The following is a 17919-nucleotide window of genomic DNA, read 5'->3' on the forward strand; positions in this document are numbered from 1 at the left end:
AAGAAAGTAGCCCATATCCTCCGCTAAAGTCCTGATAGCACAGGTTGTAGTGGCTTCACAAGGCACCTGCATGCGAATTTGAGTCCTCTGGATCAGCCCTTCTTCACTTAGTGTGTGTTGTTTAAATTCATAAAAAGGATTGGTGCTGTTGTACCTGTTTCTCGAAACCCCCAGAGACCACCAAGGAGGTGGTTTCCGATGCAAGGACATAAGGGTCCTTTTATTGTGAGGTTCATCCTGGGCCACCAACAGATGGAAGGAAATGTGGCAGTGGCCACGAGCCCAGGTGTAGAGTTTTTATAGCAAGCCGGGAATTGGCAATTTGGGATTGGGTAGAAGTGATGTGGGGCAAGGTGATTTTTTTAAACTATTGGTCTAAACTTTGGACGCAAACCACATTTGAAATCATTGGGTTAGACTTTTGGTGGGGAACCACAACCCCCTGAACAGGATTATCTGGACTGCTCAGCAGGATTATCTAGATATCTTCAAGGGCATAAACTGCAGACAGAATGTCTGCAGGAGGATACTGCTCTGTATCCGTTGTCATGGCACATTCCTGAGATCTTTTCTGGAACTGAGTACAGCAGGTGGTCTAAGATGGTGGCCCTACCCTAAGATGGGGTCTGTATTGCCTTCACAATGCTCCAGTTGAGCAATAGCAGGACAGGACCAGTGTTCCAACTGTGCTTCCTCCTCTGAAGGACCTTGGCTCCTTAGCATACAGCATACAGACCGAGCCTAGCAAACAGGAAAGCCAATGCAAAGGAAGTTCCACAACTCAGCAAAGACAACAATATGGAAATCTGTCTTAATAATTATTACCAAGCTCAGTGTCTATCATGAGTGCTAAGGAGCCAGGGAGAACAAAAAGGAATCATGAAAACACTGATTTGACCTGAACAGTTGAAACTGAATCACTTTCATTTTGTTTTGGTATTTTTGCTTACTGGTTTTTGATTACTTGCTTGTTTTGGTTTTTATTTTTTGTTGTGTTTTGTTTGTTGAGCGAGATCAAGAAAGAACATAAAATTGGATGGGTAGGGAGATGGGAAGGATCTGGGAAGTGTTGGGAGTGGTCCAAGAATATGATTAAAAAAAATAAGAAAAAAATTTTAAATAACCAAAACCTGAATGACCCTGGGAATCTAATTTTCTAAAGTTATAGCCAAGTCTGGAGACTTTACACATGTCCCTGTGTATTTTTATCGAGTACACTGATTAGTAATTAATGATGAAATCCACTCATTGAAAATGCCATACAGAGCAGTCCATTAGTGCTGAAGTAATTTCAGAATGAAGCCTGGACATCTAGGATGTTTACTGTTGCTGTGTGGAACAGAACATTTCCTTTTATCTTTTTATAGCCAATTGGTGCTTTGAACCCCAAGAGAGCAGTGTTTTATGCAGAGCGTTATGAGACATGGGAAGATGATCAAAGCCCTCCCTACCACTATAATACACATTACTCAACGGCAACTTCAGCTCTATCGTGGCTTGTTCGAATTGTAAGTATCATCCTTAACTTAGCGGTCTAACTCCAGAGTGTGAGTAAATTAAATGAAAATCAAGTACATTTGGGGTTCGCTCTAATGACTAGAGGCCAGTGAGTAGAAAATGGACGCCATGTACCCCAGGGAAGAGTTCAACCTGTGATCTTCCTTCTCAGCTTCCCAAATGCTGGGATTACAGATGTGCACAACCACACTTTGCTTTAATTTTTTTTTTTTTTTAATATATGGTTGTCTTTGTAGAATTGGGTTAGGAAGCTAGTTACTTAAATTTCTGTACTTATTTTTGAGCTAGGGATAGCACATGCTGAGCAGGCACTCTGTTACTAGCTCTAACCCTGCGTGCATGCGCACAAACACACACAAACACACACACACACACACACACACACACACACACACACACCTGTATCCCCAAATGAGTCATAAAGGACCCTCTGGTGTATATATTGAATTTTAGATCAACTAATATGTTAATGAAACAAACCCCAAACTGACTTTAAGAAAATACCAACTCTGTACTTGTAAACCAGAGGTAAAGACAGAAAATTGTGATCCCTTTTTTAGACCAAGGTTTTTAATTGGTCTCATCTCTCCAAGATGCAGCTTAATTGTGTGAAACTGGAAGTTAAGAAAAATCTTAACTGTATTTTAGACGCTAGAATAATTAGATCTAATTGTAATTTTGAGAGCATTACATCTGTGGCCAAGCCTGACTATGGGAACCAGTCAGAGCGGCCCTCCTTCACTTGATGGTCATAGTGCTCTCAGTAGGCAGAAGGCATTTCCCACTCAGGCAAGAGATGACACCCTCAGATTTCCCACACCGAGTTCATGGAATCCATCCTGTGGCTCCAGCCTCGGAACTGAGCAGACTATAGAACTGATCAGTCAGGATTTAGGGGACCTGATTTCTGATAGCCACAGGCATAAAATGTAGCTATATGTATATATAATGCAGTCTTAATCAATTTGCACTCAGAAATAGGAAAACAGAGAAGAAAACAAAAAGACTGATAAATTCAGTTCTCTGATCACCAGTGATTAGGCCATAAAGCCAAATTTCAAGTCATTATCACTAATAGTGGGGAATGACCTCCGAGGCATGAATGAACTGCCAACAAACAAAAATCAGTACAGGAATCATAGATTTAAAATCTAGGGAAAGGGTGCCTGTAAAGTTCTATATGCTGTCTGCTCTGGGAGCCAAGAAAAATGTGGCTGTACCTAAGCTGGCCAAGAACTACCCCACAACCCACACAGCCCATTGGGTTTCATCAGGTTAGTCCACCTACACTTTGCAAGAGGCCCCCAGAACATAACATAACCACATTTTTAGAAAATATTGAAACCAAGTTTTCACTCTGAGAGGCTCTTTTATACCTCATCAGAGTCCCTGATGCCACAGCCTTGGTGAGCTACCACAGTGAAGGGGAGTCTACTTCACCCAGGCCTCTTGGAGATGGACAGAAGTTCAGGGCTGTGTGTGAAAACCACAAGAGCAACAACAACAATAGATGTTTCAATTGGGTTGTCCTGAGATTTAAATGAGAGTAATGTTTGATTGCATCTTGAAGTAGACACAGTGGTGTTATGTGTTTTCTGTGAATGCCAATTAGTCAAATCTGGAGACAGATTGGCAAAACACATTAAAAGAAAAACACTTGGTCTCAACCACCAGATTTATTAAATATTTTTCTCCTCTAAGTAAGCTAAACCTTTTCTCCAGTCAAAAAACACAAGAGGTCCTCTGGCTGACCTGCTGTTCCAGTGGGTAGAGCACAGGACTGAAACTATGCAAGGGCCTGACAGCAATCTTCTGTGTCTCCTGCACAGAAAGCATTGCTGTCTCACAGGGAATCCCTGACTGTAACAGCTTCTAGTACCCTTGTTGAGAAGGAAAAGGAATGGGTGGAATTAGTTTCATAAATTTTTAAACTGTTATACCCAAAATGTTACTTTTTGGTCATGTAACCAATAAAAAATTATTTATGTGATGTTTAACATTTTTGAACTCATTTTGGAATCCAAAGAATATGTTATATTTCTAGCACAATATTACGTCTATTGGCTGCTGTATCTGACAACACATGCATCTAGCTTTCATTTGGCTCAAATGCTTCATGAGAAGCTATCAGAGACAGAGTACTGGAGTCCTGTGGTCTAACAGCTTAAGGAGCATTCAGCTAATGGCCCAGGGAACTTTGCTTTCTTCAGTCTTACTCTAAGGACTTTATGAAGTAGAAAATGCATTTATAATGTGTGTCACTAAGAATCTGTTCATAAAATATAATACATATTAAAATAAGTGGCTGTCTTCTACCTTTCAATCCTTTTAGACCTAAAGTCATTACATTCATTATCTTTCAATATATTTAGTATGACAATGATGATAATTGCATAAAAATGCTAATTAGCTATATACCTCATTACTTTAAATTAAGAATATTCTTTTAGTTAAACTCCCAGTAAAATCACTTGTCTGACTTGCCAGGCTCTAGAAAGACTGTTTCATTGATTGCTGCCAGACAAATGCTGAATAAACCCTCATTCCAAAGTGGGAGTCTTAAGATAATACATGGACACGTTGTGCTCAGATGTTTGTCCTTCCAGGACCTGAGACATCACCCTGAGTAATCACATGCTACTCACTGACTATGACCAGTTTCCCTGGCTGACTCAGTGTGCCAGCTCAGCCCTTCTGTGCTCAGCTAATTCTTCAGCCATTTAATAACAATAATTCTTAGGACATTAAATAGGTAACATTCAAAATTTTAATATCTACATGTGTTTATAATTGAGAACGTTCTTTATAATTACAGATTATTTAGAAAACTTACCCAAGAAACTCCACTGTAATGTATCATTAAAATTACCTGTGTCTAGTAAAAACAGCATCAGTACTTTCACAAGCGTCATCCTTTAGCCAACCCAAATAAAACCTTTCGTTGTGGTTATTTTGGATACTGACACTTAAGGGCAGTGCACGTTCACTTAGAGGAAAACAAGTGATATCTAATCAGAAATCAGAAGTGTGGCACACAGAAGGCACACAGGTTAATTCATACAAAATGCTGATTGATTCTAGACTTACTTTTGGATTCTTTCAAAAGAAATAGGAGAAAATTATATCTCAAGCCTCAAAGTAGAAATAGTCATCCCTTCCACGCATGGAAGTGTGGCCTTGAACTTGCACAGATGCTGGAGGGAGGCACACACCTGCTGGGGAAACAAAGTGGCGGGTGCCAGCCCAGACAGACAGCAGGACCTAGCACAGGGAGGTCTCAGCATCAACCTGATTCCTTTCCCTCTCTGTAAGGTTCCACAGCACTTCAGTTCTGCATCTGAAAGGGACTTCTGCACAGTGGGGGCTCCCTTCCAGATCCTAGATTAGGCACAAACCACACCCAAACACTTGTTTTTACAGAGAGATCCTTTATTAAACTGGGAAGAAAAGTTAAAGTGGCTGCTTTCTGACTCAGGCAGAAAAACAGTAGCAAATGACCTTGCAGGTGTCAATGTTAAGAGGAGAAGAAGGGAGGTCTGGGTTAGAATGGGCTGGGATGTGGTGGTAAAGGAGATAGAGGATGAGAGAGAAGGGGAAGGGACAAGGGAAAGGGGCAGGGATAGTTGTCCTGGAGGGAGAGGAGACAGATGTGGCACATGGGCAAATGGCGGTTTATAAAGGTAAACGGGAAGACCTCACATTAGGACAAAGTGTTCAATTTCAATTGGGCATGTTCATTAAGTGAACCAAAAGGGGCTTCTAATTGCTGGACTTTGGTAGTCAGTCCCAGGAGAAAGAAGTGGCCAAATAAGGAAATAGACCTCGGTGGCTAGCTTTAGGAATGGAATCTAACAGTTTTTAGCAAGGCAGAGGGAATGGAAGAGAAGGGCAAGGCCTGCCAGAGCCACATGCTCCAGTGGGCTGGTGTCCCTTCATCTTTCCTTTGCTGTGATTACACATGGTTGGTTTTTAAATGGAATGAAGAAAACAAAAAAGACGAATGTTGTTTCTAACATGGAATTGACTGGTCTGTAGAGGTTACAAGGCAGGGAAGGTGGCCATTGCCTTTGGAGGAATCTAGTGAACTAGCAGTCTGGGTGCACCAAGCTGGTTGTGGTTTTATACTTTCGTGTAGGTAAGCTTTCTCTTTGTTATTTCACTTATTTCACTTATCTTATCCATCCTGTAATTACCCTAAAGATGACTGTCAGTGTCAGCTTACACTGGTGAAGTAACAGAGGCAGTTCCAGGAAAGTATGTAAAGAAACCTGCCCAAGACAGGTAAATAGTTCAAACTTTAAAATTAGTAAATCATGTTTTGCTCAATTTATCACCACTATTTTTCACTTTTAACAGTCCAATTTTGCTTAATTTACTGAGCATATATACACATTTGCCATCTGACTTTTAGTAGTAAATTAAAAGTCTACAAGGCAAGTTTAATCAGTGAGAGACACCTCAGATAGTTTTTATTCCTAATTATGGTGACATCCATTTGTCTCTTACATAACTTAAAATCTTAACAGAATGGACTTCCAGGCTGCACATTTGATTTCCAGGTAAAATAATTGATTTTTTTGGTACCCCAATAGTAGATTTCTCCACAGATGCAGTAAGCAAGATCAAGCCAAATTAAAATGACCAGGTTTATTTGGGCCAAATGTTCTCCTCTGACTCTCCAGTGCCCCGCCTCCACCCCAGAGATGAGGCATGGGGAGGGAGGAGGAGAAATCACATACAGGTATAGAGACCCGGGCTTAAATACCCTGCAGGCAAGGTCTTAAGCTTTGGGGGAAGAGCCTGGACTTTTGATGTCTTTCTGAGGGAGCAGGGTTCGGAGAGGGGGGAGTGAGGCCAAGGCGGAGTTTCCAGCCGAACAATAATAGAAATACACATTTTGCTCTACTTATAAGTAACTAGGGAATCCTTAGTGAAAATGAATATTATTTACTCTTTTTTGGAGACAAATTTAGTGATGTCAAAAGCAATGCCTCCCGTTCAACCTAAAAACTGCAGAGCAGGCATTAAAATGGGATAAATGCCCAGGTGTTGTGATGGCATTATCCCAGGGCTCCTGTTATGGGAGATGTCCTGATTGATAGACATAGTGCTCAAGATGCTAGCTAGCCAAAGGCAGCAGTCACAGAGTACTGAAAGTGTCAGGTCTCAATTGCATTCACTTTAGTTCGTTCCTTATTCAACAGATTAAGTAGTGAAGAATTCTATGCACTAGGAGTTAAGCTAAGGAGGAGCTGAAACAGGGAGTGAGATAGACAGGGATGCTTTCATAGTGGGGAATGCAGTCACAGCTGTATGAACAATGTTCAGAGTCTAAGGAGATGTCAGCTGCTCAGAACATACAGGGATAATCCAGTGAATCCCGAATAGTCCTCAGGGGTCAGTGTTAGTGAGAAAAAAGGATGTTTGCATCTGGCAAAGGAAAAAGGACAGAAGCTAAAGCAGCAGCTAAGACCCCAGCACAGCAGAAGGGAATGTGAGAACTAAGACAGTGCATAGTTGAGACTTCCTGCAGAGCTCTTGGAGCTATCAAGGTAACTGAATAGGAATTGCATTTCTAAAGAGCACCAGACCATTGTATAGACCCTGTGTTTGGGTGGCCCTTCTTAGCTACTCCAAGATGGACATCACCAAACTAATTCCCCACTCAGAGTGAGTGGCTTGTCTTCTTGCAATTAGTGGGTATAGGATGCACTACTAGAAAAAAAGAAAATCTCCCTTATAAATGCCATGGGAATCATTTATAGAGAGATCATAGGGTACATCATCGTTTTGCAGATAAAAAGGCATGCCCATGAGACCAGAAGTCATGCTAGACTGTGGAGCAATGGGCTGCAATGGCACAATCAGCCCAGACCCATGTCTCCTGACACCTTGGTGTGGGCTTTTTACCCAGGGCTCTGTATTTCTTCTGCCTATGGAGGGCCTCAGAGACTAGTGTCTTTGGGTTTTTTCATTTTGTCTTGTTTCTACAAAAAAATGACTGTAGCTATCTGTGTTTCATATGATCCAATGACTGATTCTTTTCTTTGCTCAGGAGCCATTCACAACCTTCTTCCTCAATGCAAATGATGGGAAATTTGACCATCCAGACCGAACCTTCTCATCCATTGCAAGGTCATGGAGAACTAGTCAGAGAGATACCTCTGATGTCAAGGTATATCGTTTATTTATCATTTATAGTCATGGAAATCTAAAACTTGTTGAAATTTTTATTTTTAAGTATAAATGGATATATATGACATTTTATGTTATGGCTTTACTCCATTATATTAAATTGTATACTACATCTAATCTTAAAGAAAGTCTGTTGTTGTATGACCCATGTAGTTTAACGAGGGCCATCTGTCTGACTGATATATTGGGAATACCCATTGGAACCTAGTGGGGCGGTCACCAGTGGGTGCATAACTTAAAGAAATGATCTCCCTTTCCTTGAACCCATAGGAAATGTTTCAGCAGTGAAGAGTAGGGCTCCCTGAGACCCTCCTCCATCCTGACTGCTGATGGGCCCATTCATGTGCAGATATGGTGTAGTCATTGGTTGTTTCAGAGAGTTCATGACTCTAATTACTGTGTATTGACTAGAAGGTGGGAGTTTGCAGTTTTTCTTCCTTCCTTCTGGATCTTACCATCTTTCTATGTCCTCTTCCAGTGTTCCCCAGCCTTAGAGGGAGGGGATGGTATAAACGTCTTATTCAGGGCTGAGCACTCAGCCCTCACTTGTTCTCAGCACCTTTTATATCCATCAGTCTTTCTGCCTTCCAGCAGCTTATTGGAAAGAGAGGTCTCTCTGATTAAGGCTGGAGTGGTAATTGTCTTTGGGTGTGAACATGCATTTAGAAGGTGGGTTGACACACATTTAGTTAAACAACAAAGTTAAGCTCCTCACCAGCTCCTGTGACACCTTCAATGTGGGCTTTTGAGAAAGTTTGCAATACCAGGTTTGATGGATGAGGTTAGCATTGTGACGTGTAGGGTTCACAGCCAGATTTCTCCCCTAGCAGCTTATATGGCACCTTCTAGCACTTTGAAAGCTAGCTGGAGGAGGCTCCCAGCTCAGCTCCAGCTTGATTTCTCTGTAGCATATGATCAAGGTGTGTGGTGCCTTAAGCAATATCATCTAGTTCTGGTATACAACTAAGAGGAATGGCAAAAGCATTGTTTTAGGGGATCCTGGGGTCTCCCTAACGAACGACGAGTAAGGAGGTGCTCCATACATGGCACTGGAGTTTTTTGTTAATAACAAGTAGCTTCAATTAAGAACCATTAAAAGCCGGGCGGTGGTGGCGCACACCTTTAATCCCAGCACTTGGGAGGCAGAGGCAGGCGGATCTTTGTGAGTTCGAGGCCAGACTGGTCTACAGAGCGAGATCCAGGAAAGGTGCAAAGCTACACAGGGAAACCCTGTCTCTAAAAACAAAAAACAAAACAAAAAAAAAGAACCATTAAAAAGTGTCTCAGGATTTTTTTTTGTTTTGATCAATTAAGGTGTTTTCATTTTAAAAAAAAAAACCTCTATCTAACCCAAATGGATAATCAAGAGATGGAAAGAACAATCTAGTAACTTACCTTTCCTGCTGTTCACTCAATATTTGGCCCATTGCATAAAACACGGTGGGAATTGGATCTGACCTTAATGTGTCATAGTGTTATAGCTGGCTCGGCTTTGGGGTTGTGTAGCCTGGGGCAATTAATAAAGCATTAATGACAAGACCCATTTAAAATGCAGGCTTTTCTATCCAGCCTTAGCCTTTTACTTGACTGCCTGGGGATACCATGCAACAATACATATTAGATTAAACCAGCACACACAATACCCAGAAAGAGAGCAGAGCAATTTTACAGTTGGTACAACTTAACTAGTGGTAAATACAAAGATGTGTTAATTGTTTATTTGTGCCTCTTTTTGTTTTTTGTTTTTTTGTTTTTTTTTTAAGAAAAAGGAAAGGACTACATGGCCATGATTGATGCATCAGGAAAATGTGCTCCTTTCTCTCTCTTTCTGATAGTAAGATCACATGATCAAATTATTACATAGATAGTTTCTTATTTTAAACCTTTTTTCTTTATCAGTGCAAAAGTGTTAGGTGACACTGAAGTTAGGGCTTAGTCCTACAGAAGGGAGCCAGTTAAACTCAGCTGTTTGATTTGCATACCTATGTCCACCCGAAATACTTATACCAAGTACGACAGTGTCAGCAAAGTGAGAATTTTGTGAGGGAATGGAAGCTGTGTGTTCACTTCCTTTTCAAAGCAAATCACACGAGGTTGAAGCAGAATGTAGCACATCCATGTTTTATTTGTTGCTATTCAAGTTGATGAGAGTCAGTCTTAATTTATGCATATAACATTCACATTTGGAAAAAGCCAGGGTTTAACCTGCAGCTCTGCTTACTTAAATATGGTGACTGCACTTGCCTAACAGTCTTGACTTCTCTAAGGAATTAAACTAAAATATCCATAAGCAATCATTCCAGCTGACTGTGGCCAGGGATCAGGAAGGGGCCTACTCTTATTTAATGCACCTGGGGAACAAAAAGAAAACTGGAAGCTGGAAGGCACTCCATGGGCAGCAGTATCTCAACCTCATGTTACAGAATCACCTAGTGGACAATTTGCATGGAAGTTAAATATTCTTTTATACAATTGACTATTTCCATCTTAAGTCAGAGCTGTAGCCTTAGTTTATCAAACTATTTCAAGTAGAAATTCATCCTCACTCTTACCTAGCATCATAACAACAAAGAATTGGCATTTTTCTAAGCTCAGAGGTCCACGCCCACATGCCCACACACGTGTGGTCGGTTATTTCTAATTTATTTATGTAATCACACTTCTCAACTTAACTTTCCTTTCCTTCCTGAGAACTTGGTCAGTGCTTCAACCACCAGAGACCTCAGCAAGCTGCATTTCCGTCACTAAATCCCACTACAGCCTTCCTCTTGTTACCAATTAAGGAACTTTCACATTTTGTTGCTAATTGTGGTACTTGACTACCTGGAGTCAGGCATCAAAGAAGCCATCAATGTGACTGTCCCTAACCTGGAAATTTTCTTGGTTTTCCTCCCCAAGCAGCCATACTGACCACCTCCCACCCCCCACCCTCCTCCTGCCAATACCTCCACCACACACTCAGTTGCCTAATAAGGAATGTGTTTCTCCACCTTGACATTGTGCCGACTACATTGTCAGCTCTCCCTGACCAGCACCCTTGGCCCTTGCATACTGTGTGATTAAATCCTGGGGTCTCTTTCTTCAGCAAGACTGCGTGTTCACACACACAGAAATGGACTTCTGTGTCCTGGAATGGGGCTCTGTGTACCTTGCATGTATTTGCAAAGGGTGATTCCTAATAATGGGGCCAGTGGCTCAGTGCCATCTGTGTGTTTACTTTTTAAACATATGATCAAACCATCATCCCCAGCGATGACAGTTCCCTCCCTAAAGCCATATGTTAGGCTGCTCTTTCCCCATCCCCAAGTCATCCTGCTGTAAGAAGTAATGTGGTTGCTGCTGCTCTGGAAAGTTCATCAGGGACTGGACAATACTGTCTCTGAATTCCATCTGCCCTTCCTTAGCCATGCACAGCACTTTTCTGTACTTATTGACCATAATATGACTTGTTCAGGCAGATCTCCAAGTTCCAGACCAGCCTGGTCTACAAAGTGAGTTCCAGGACAGCCAGCGCTACATAGAGAAACCCTGTCTTGAAAGAGGGAGGTAGGGAAGGAAGGAAGGAAGGAAGGAAGGAAGGAAGGAAGGAAGGAAGGAAGGAAGGAAGGAAGGAAGGAAGGGGAAAGGAAAAAAGGAAATTGCAGACAATATGGTTTCCATCAGGTTTCTATTCCATGTGTGTGCACACCTGTGAGTGTGTGTTTTTGTGGGGGGGGGGGCAATCACATATGTTCATGTATGTTCTGATGCTTTCTGTTACAGCATCAGAATATGGGTCTTATGACAAAATGTTAGAATATATGAGGTCTTTAAAAATAATTAATGGTGAATTGAAATTTTTTTAAGTTCATGGTTCAATACATCTATTAAAGTATTTTTCATTTTAAAATAATGACTGATTTAGCAGGGAAGAGTGAGTTACTGGGAATAATAATCCCACTAACTTCTGGAGCATGGATTTTTATTTCTGGTCTCTACTGTGTAATATAGTAGTTGATGTGTTTTCAAGGAAACATGTTTTTGTTTCCAGAGAGAAACTATCTCTGCACTATCTACTGAGGTAGACAACCTTGCAAGGGAGCTGAGAATGCAGTGGATGGTTTCATTCTGTCTCTCTCCATTAATGTCAGCTTCTTCCTGTGCTAATGAACACAAGATGAGTAGGAAGGGGAGCTGCCCAAATGACCTCTGAGAAGAGGCCCCAAGAGTGGAGTCAAATCAGTTAGTTTTGGCTCTAGGGTTTTGTATTTTGATTTTAAATTTCTTTCCTTCAGCCATGCCCTGTGAGCAGAGCTATTCCACTTAGAGATATCCTTACACTAATTTTCCTTAATACCGTCCCAAGTTGTTATGTTACTTTCTGAATAGCTATGTAGATGTTAGAAAAGGTGGCTGTGACACAGTGTCATTAAGGTGACATAGTGTAAATTAATGCAGTTAATGGAGGTGCTCACACTGCCTCAGTGACCCATTATGAGCTCTCGTGGAATTAACAGATGCCCAGGCATCAATCTTTTGGGAAAAGGATAGAAAAGCGCTGGCAGCTTTAAAACCTCACAGTGAATTATATTAGGAAAGTGAAAACGTCTGGGTTAGATTTGATTTCACCAGGAAGCCATAAAGTGGTGCGGCTCTCAGCAAAATATATTAAACTGAAATGTCAGATTTGATGCAATAGGTACACAATTATGATAGTGTTAATAGTGGTCTTCTATCATCCTAAGACATACTTTCCAGTTCAATTTCTCAGCAGCTTGAACTTGTCATAAGCTTATAAATTAGAAATTGTGTTTGAGGATATTTTCCTATTTTTGACAGAACGCATATACTACTATTAACTGTACCGTAGGGTTTTAGTATAGCTGTTAAAATAAACTAGAAATCACATTTGCAGATACAAAATGCCTGTTACAATATCCACTTTGCCATTTCTTTAATAATATTCCGTGTCTTTCTGTACTGTTTTTCATTTAGCAATATTTAAACTCCTTGGATTTTTCTTTAAAGAGAAGCTGTTTAACAGTGTGTGTGTGGGGGGGGGGGGTGCAGTAACCCAAACAGCAGTTGCCTTGGCCAGCCTTGTCTAGCATGCCTACATGGAGGCAGAGCAGACTGGGTTCCTTTTGAGAAACACTTCACAGTTTACAAACATGCTTTTAGTTGGTTTGCTAAGTGCTCAAAGCAGCTCATTTTGACAGGAGACCAAAACCAGCAGGGTCCTCTTGGTGCTGTCTGTCTGGGGCTTTCCTGTGCACCGTGACTCTCTCATCCTGTAGGGCCTTGCCTCTGCCCTCTGGGTCTTTTCTTTTTCAAGCATTGCCTCTCCTTGAAGTTGAATGCTTTTCTGCCTGCCTCCTTGTAGGAAGTTAGGCCAAGGTCCCTTGGCCTGTTGGACTAGCAGCTATAAAAATACACAGCCACTCTGTATGTTTAGTCATAGCTCAGAATTAGAAAAAAATCTCACTCAAATCTTTTGAGACAGGTTACTGTGACCTACAACACTGTCTTCAGTGCCCAAAAGATCCCTGGACTTCACAGTAGCTGTACAGATGTGCGCACACCACCTTAAGCATACTACACATAAGTCCTAGTAGGGCTTTCTGCATCCCTGTCTTGAGCCTCACCCTGTGGCTACATTCTGTTCATTACTCTGACACTGACCCTCACCTTAAGCCTGCCTCTCATTTTGACCATCTTTTGCTATCTTAAGTTAGACCTTTGTGTATCTCAACACCCTGCCCCAAACCTGAAAATAAGTTTCTTCCTTATTTCTCATGGTATCTTTCACCCCTGGTCATTTTAAGCATTCTACCTAAAAGTTCCTTGGACACAAGATCCTTAGGTACTTTGAAGGATACAGCTTTGTCAAACGTCCCTCCTCTGCATCACTCAGGGACCTTATCTCCTACTTCCTCAGTAATCTCTAGGACAGCCCTATAACACTTCACCCCCCCCAACCCTGTCTGCTTCTTAGTCCCAAAGCCATTGCCTCACATTTTAAGCATTTACTAGTACAGTACTTCTCCTTTAATTCTAAGTTCTGTTTCTGTAATTTCTCCGTAGCAGACCACCCCAAAACTTACAATTCAAAACTGTTCCTTGGCAGTGTGCAATCAGAGTTCAGGCTCAACCTGAATAGCTGGGCTCCGTGCAGTAGGATACCTGGACAGCTTGGCTGGGCAAATTCCTCACCTCTCTTTGCATCTGTGTTCATATCTACAAAACGTGATGGTGAGACGTCCATCCTGTGAAGTGCCTGTCAACACTAAGAAAACACATGTAGAGTACTTAGAATCATGGCAGGACTCAGTAAGACCTGGAAATGCTTTAAGACTGAGTGGCCTTAAGCTTTAAGCATCGTTTCACTGATTCCTGGTCTGGCACAAGAGATAAAGATGTCATTGCACAAAACCAGCTAGACTTCAGAGGTGATACTCTCTTAGTCTTTGTACTACTATTAAAATAAATCTTTTAAATAATATCAGTATAAATATACTGAGATGCTACCAGTACCCTACATTTACATACCAACTTTCAATAAAATTGGCTAATTGAAACAGAATGTAAAGCAGTGAAACAGACATAAAACTTCAAACTTTATCTGCTGCATCAGATGCTTCTCCTAGACCTCTATGGCTTTGCTCTCCCCTCCTTCTCCATCAAAAACACCAAACTGCCCCCAGTTTCTAGTTCGGACTAGTCCATTACAATTGCTCTGGTGTTTTAAGGCTCCTGTGGCCTTGCCAATAAGTCACTCAAAGCAGCTGGTAATCATTAAAAAAAAAAGAAAAAGAAAAAGAAATTTCTTGATACCTACTTTAAACCATATCTGTCTAGTGACTGTTGGACTGTTGGAAGTGTGAGTGATTCCTTTGAACTTCAAACTCTCATAGCTCATCTCAATATATAGGTAACCGTCTGGTTTACAAGCACATCATGCTTAACCAGATGAGGAAGAGAAGGGAAGATCCTTGCCCCAGGACTGTCCTCCAGGCCCTGGTAACACTGCTTTATAGACTTGCACCCATTCCAGCCCTCTGGACTGTTGGACTGCAGCCTCTTGCCTGTCTACATCACTCTGTTATTGGGGAGGGCCACCTCGTGGCACCGTCCTTTCCACTGTGCCTAGATAAAAGCCCTGCCAGGACTAACAGTAAGCATGCTTGTTCACCATACAGATTTCCTTTCAGCCCCTTCTCTCTTTCCCCCTCTATACTAAGTCTTTCTTTGAAATTGTATCTCACATATATGGATAGAACTGGAGTTCTCCTTTTCTCAGCATCTCATTGTGGCCTTGCTCACCGCACCTCATGCTCTGCACCTTGCTGTGGACCTCCTCTTGTCCCTCCTGCTGCTGCTCACAGGCACACTGCATCTTCTCCTTCCCTTCCAAGTCTCCCTTTGGCTTTGTCACCCAGAGCTCCCTGTATTTGATCATGGCCATTGCTCTTCCAGTTGACAAACAACCCAGCTTTCACCAAACATTCTCCATTATCTGGTGCCCACCCCCTCCCTTTTCTGGTTCTCCTGTTTGATCTGTCCCTACTATCCCCTACTGTCCACCCATGCCCATGTTTTCCCCTCTTTAATAAAACTCTCTGATGGTTTCCCACCCCTTCCCCTGATGGTCGCTTTAGCCTTGATCATGTCCCATCTCCACTGAAGTGTTTCTGGACCCATCCAAAGTTCCCTGCTCTCTTTGTCTGCCCTTCCTTCTCTGGTGTGATGGTCTTGCATTATAGCCACTGTTTATACCTCAGCCCTTAGACCTCATTTGAGTTACTGGATGGTTAGGCCATGGCGTGTTTACCCAGAACTCATCATACTGTGTGGAACTCAAAACCTTTGCTCCATGAAAAAGTAAATGTCTGAGAAGTATATAATGGATTTTAGAAAGAGTTCTATTCAAATGGTTTAATATAAGAAAAGTGATTCTTCTTACATTATATTAAAACTGATAAATGTACTATATAATTATTAATTAATATAATATGTAGTTATATTAAAACTATTCTTAATAAACTTAGCTCCATTTATCTAGACAATTCATTTATATAAACCTCATTATGTTCCCACAATGCCATAGAGAATGAATTTAGTTATTGCTTCCTTGTCATCTACAAAATCATAAGACTCATTGTCAATCAGTTTCACACAGAGCCTTGCTAAGGTAGACACCACCCAGAAGAGATATGTCAGCTTTAATGGAAGATGCCACAAAAGAAAAGCATATAAAAGTATATATGTTTTTAGAAAGCTGAGGCCCATTTATTTGAAGACTTCTTGTCTGGTGGTTTATTTTTCTCCTGTGCATCCCTGGGGGTGACCACAGGAAGATTCAAATTTCAGGTAGTGTTCCATTAGCATGGATCCTAGGACATGAGTGAATGTTGTACTTTTTACAATATAGTGTAACCCCCATCTTGAAATTTAAGAGTATATATATATATATATATATATATATATATATATATATATATGACACTTCAAAACCATTGTAGTTTGTTTTTCAACTTCTCTAGTTACTTACAAAAAAAGCTAAAAAAAAAAGGTCTTAAAATAATTTTTTCTATTCAGATTTATTCTAATGAGGCATAAATCTCATAATGACACTCAGGTTCATCTTGAGTCCAGATATTTATGCCACACACAGATAGTAAAATAAGTCATCTTTATGTATATATAAGCCAGCTTATCCAGAGCCTATATTTAAACTTGATTATAATGTAACTATTAGTCCTGTTGGACTTGGTTGGAGCTGGGGTATCTCTCTGATGAGTACTGGCCTGGCAGGTGCCAAGATTGTAACATCAGCACTGGATACAGAAATTATTTTGTAATTAAAAAGTAAAATGATGAATGTCTGTAAATACCATGAATTATAATTGCCACTATAGTAAAAATCAAAAGTAGCAAATATTGTGATTTTTCTTTAACAAATCCTGGCAGTGACATTTTAGTTGTTAATATACAAAAAAGGTCCCTAAGCAGCATAGACCTGTTGATACAGCTTCATACATTTATCTATTGGCATTGGAAACTGCTGTTACTTTGTGTACCCATTTATCACTGTTTTTGTTTGTTTGTTTTGCTGAGGATTGAATGTAAGGCCTCCAGCATTCTAAACAAGGGCTCTCTACTACTGAGCCACACAATCCCTTGACTCTGTGTGCCTGTTTCTCAGAATTCACAGTAAAGAAAGGATGATAAAGTAAATTGTGTAAAAGAAATGTTTCATCTTCTTGGATCCCTAATTGTTTTCAAATGGAGACTAGAAGGGCTGAAATTAGGTCAAGGATTTGTTTCCTTTTATAGTTGGTAAAAGTCAATCAGTTTTGTCAACTGATTTTACCAACTGGCTACTAAGCTGCATCTCTTTTCTGCACAGGAACTAATTCCAGAGTTCTACTACCTACCAGAGATGTTTGTCAACAGTAATGGGTACCAGCTGGGTGTCAGGGAGGACGATGTGGTGGTGAACGATGTGGACCTTCCGCCCTGGGCCAAGAAGCCTGAAGACTTTGTGCGGATCAACAGGATGGTAAGAAAACTGGTTTCTGCTAAAACAGGAGTCAAGAAGTTCACATCTTCTGTGGTCTTGTTTTTACCTGTTGCCAAGTGTCCTTACCATCTATAATGGTTAAAACCTAAGAAGCAGTGACAGAATCCTGCTGTAGTCTTCTGATGGCATCCTTTGTTGTAAAGCAGACTTCTGAGGAGAATTGATGGGGAGGTATTTCAGCTCTGTTTGTTCCCTCAGGAAGAGGCAGACAAGCGTCTGCTGACTAATATCACACATTCTGAACGGCTTAAAATAAATGTCCATTCCTTGTTTCTGTCGATTGTAACCAATGCATCTGCATACGTTTCTCACTCATAAAAGTATTCAAGGAGAAAGCTACAATCGGAGGGTTTTTATGCATGGGAAGTTTGTGCTGTGAAACACATCTCATGCTGTAATGCACCTGGCCTGGAAGAAAGCGCCCATCTACCAGCATTTCTAAAATACACGTAGCAGAGGTCTGGGAGTTCAAATACATCTGTAAATAATGTCTGCCTGTGGAGATTTTATAATTTTAATATATTTTACCACAGTCAAGGAGATTTGCATCTTGGTGTGGTTATGGTATGTGGGAAATGAACCATGCTGTCAGGTACTGATAATGTTAAGAATTGTTAAGACAGTGGAGACAGTGGCCCCCAAAA

At 41.0% G+C, this 17919-nt stretch overlaps 1 protein-coding gene across 3 annotated transcripts in view; it reads left to right on the top strand.

Annotated features, from left to right (window-relative positions):
* Nbea (neurobeachin) overlaps positions 1 to 17919 on the top strand; it is a 547801-nt gene that overhangs the window by 483158 nt on the left and 46724 nt on the right. For all 3 annotated transcript variants that reach the window (XM_059265100.1, XM_059265102.1, XM_059265101.1), the window contains exons 45-47: positions 1368 to 1508; positions 7574 to 7693; positions 17102 to 17254. In XM_059265100.1, the coding sequence (XP_059121083.1) occupies positions 1368 to 1508; positions 7574 to 7693; positions 17102 to 17254 (414 nt within the window). The remainder of the gene's footprint in view (positions 1 to 1367; positions 1509 to 7573; positions 7694 to 17101; positions 17255 to 17919) is intronic.

The sequence above is a fragment of the Peromyscus eremicus genome, chromosome 6 (genome assembly GCF_949786415.1).
Source record: "Peromyscus eremicus chromosome 6, PerEre_H2_v1, whole genome shotgun sequence".
In the NCBI taxonomy this organism is placed as follows: domain Eukaryota; kingdom Metazoa; phylum Chordata; class Mammalia; order Rodentia; family Cricetidae; genus Peromyscus; species Peromyscus eremicus.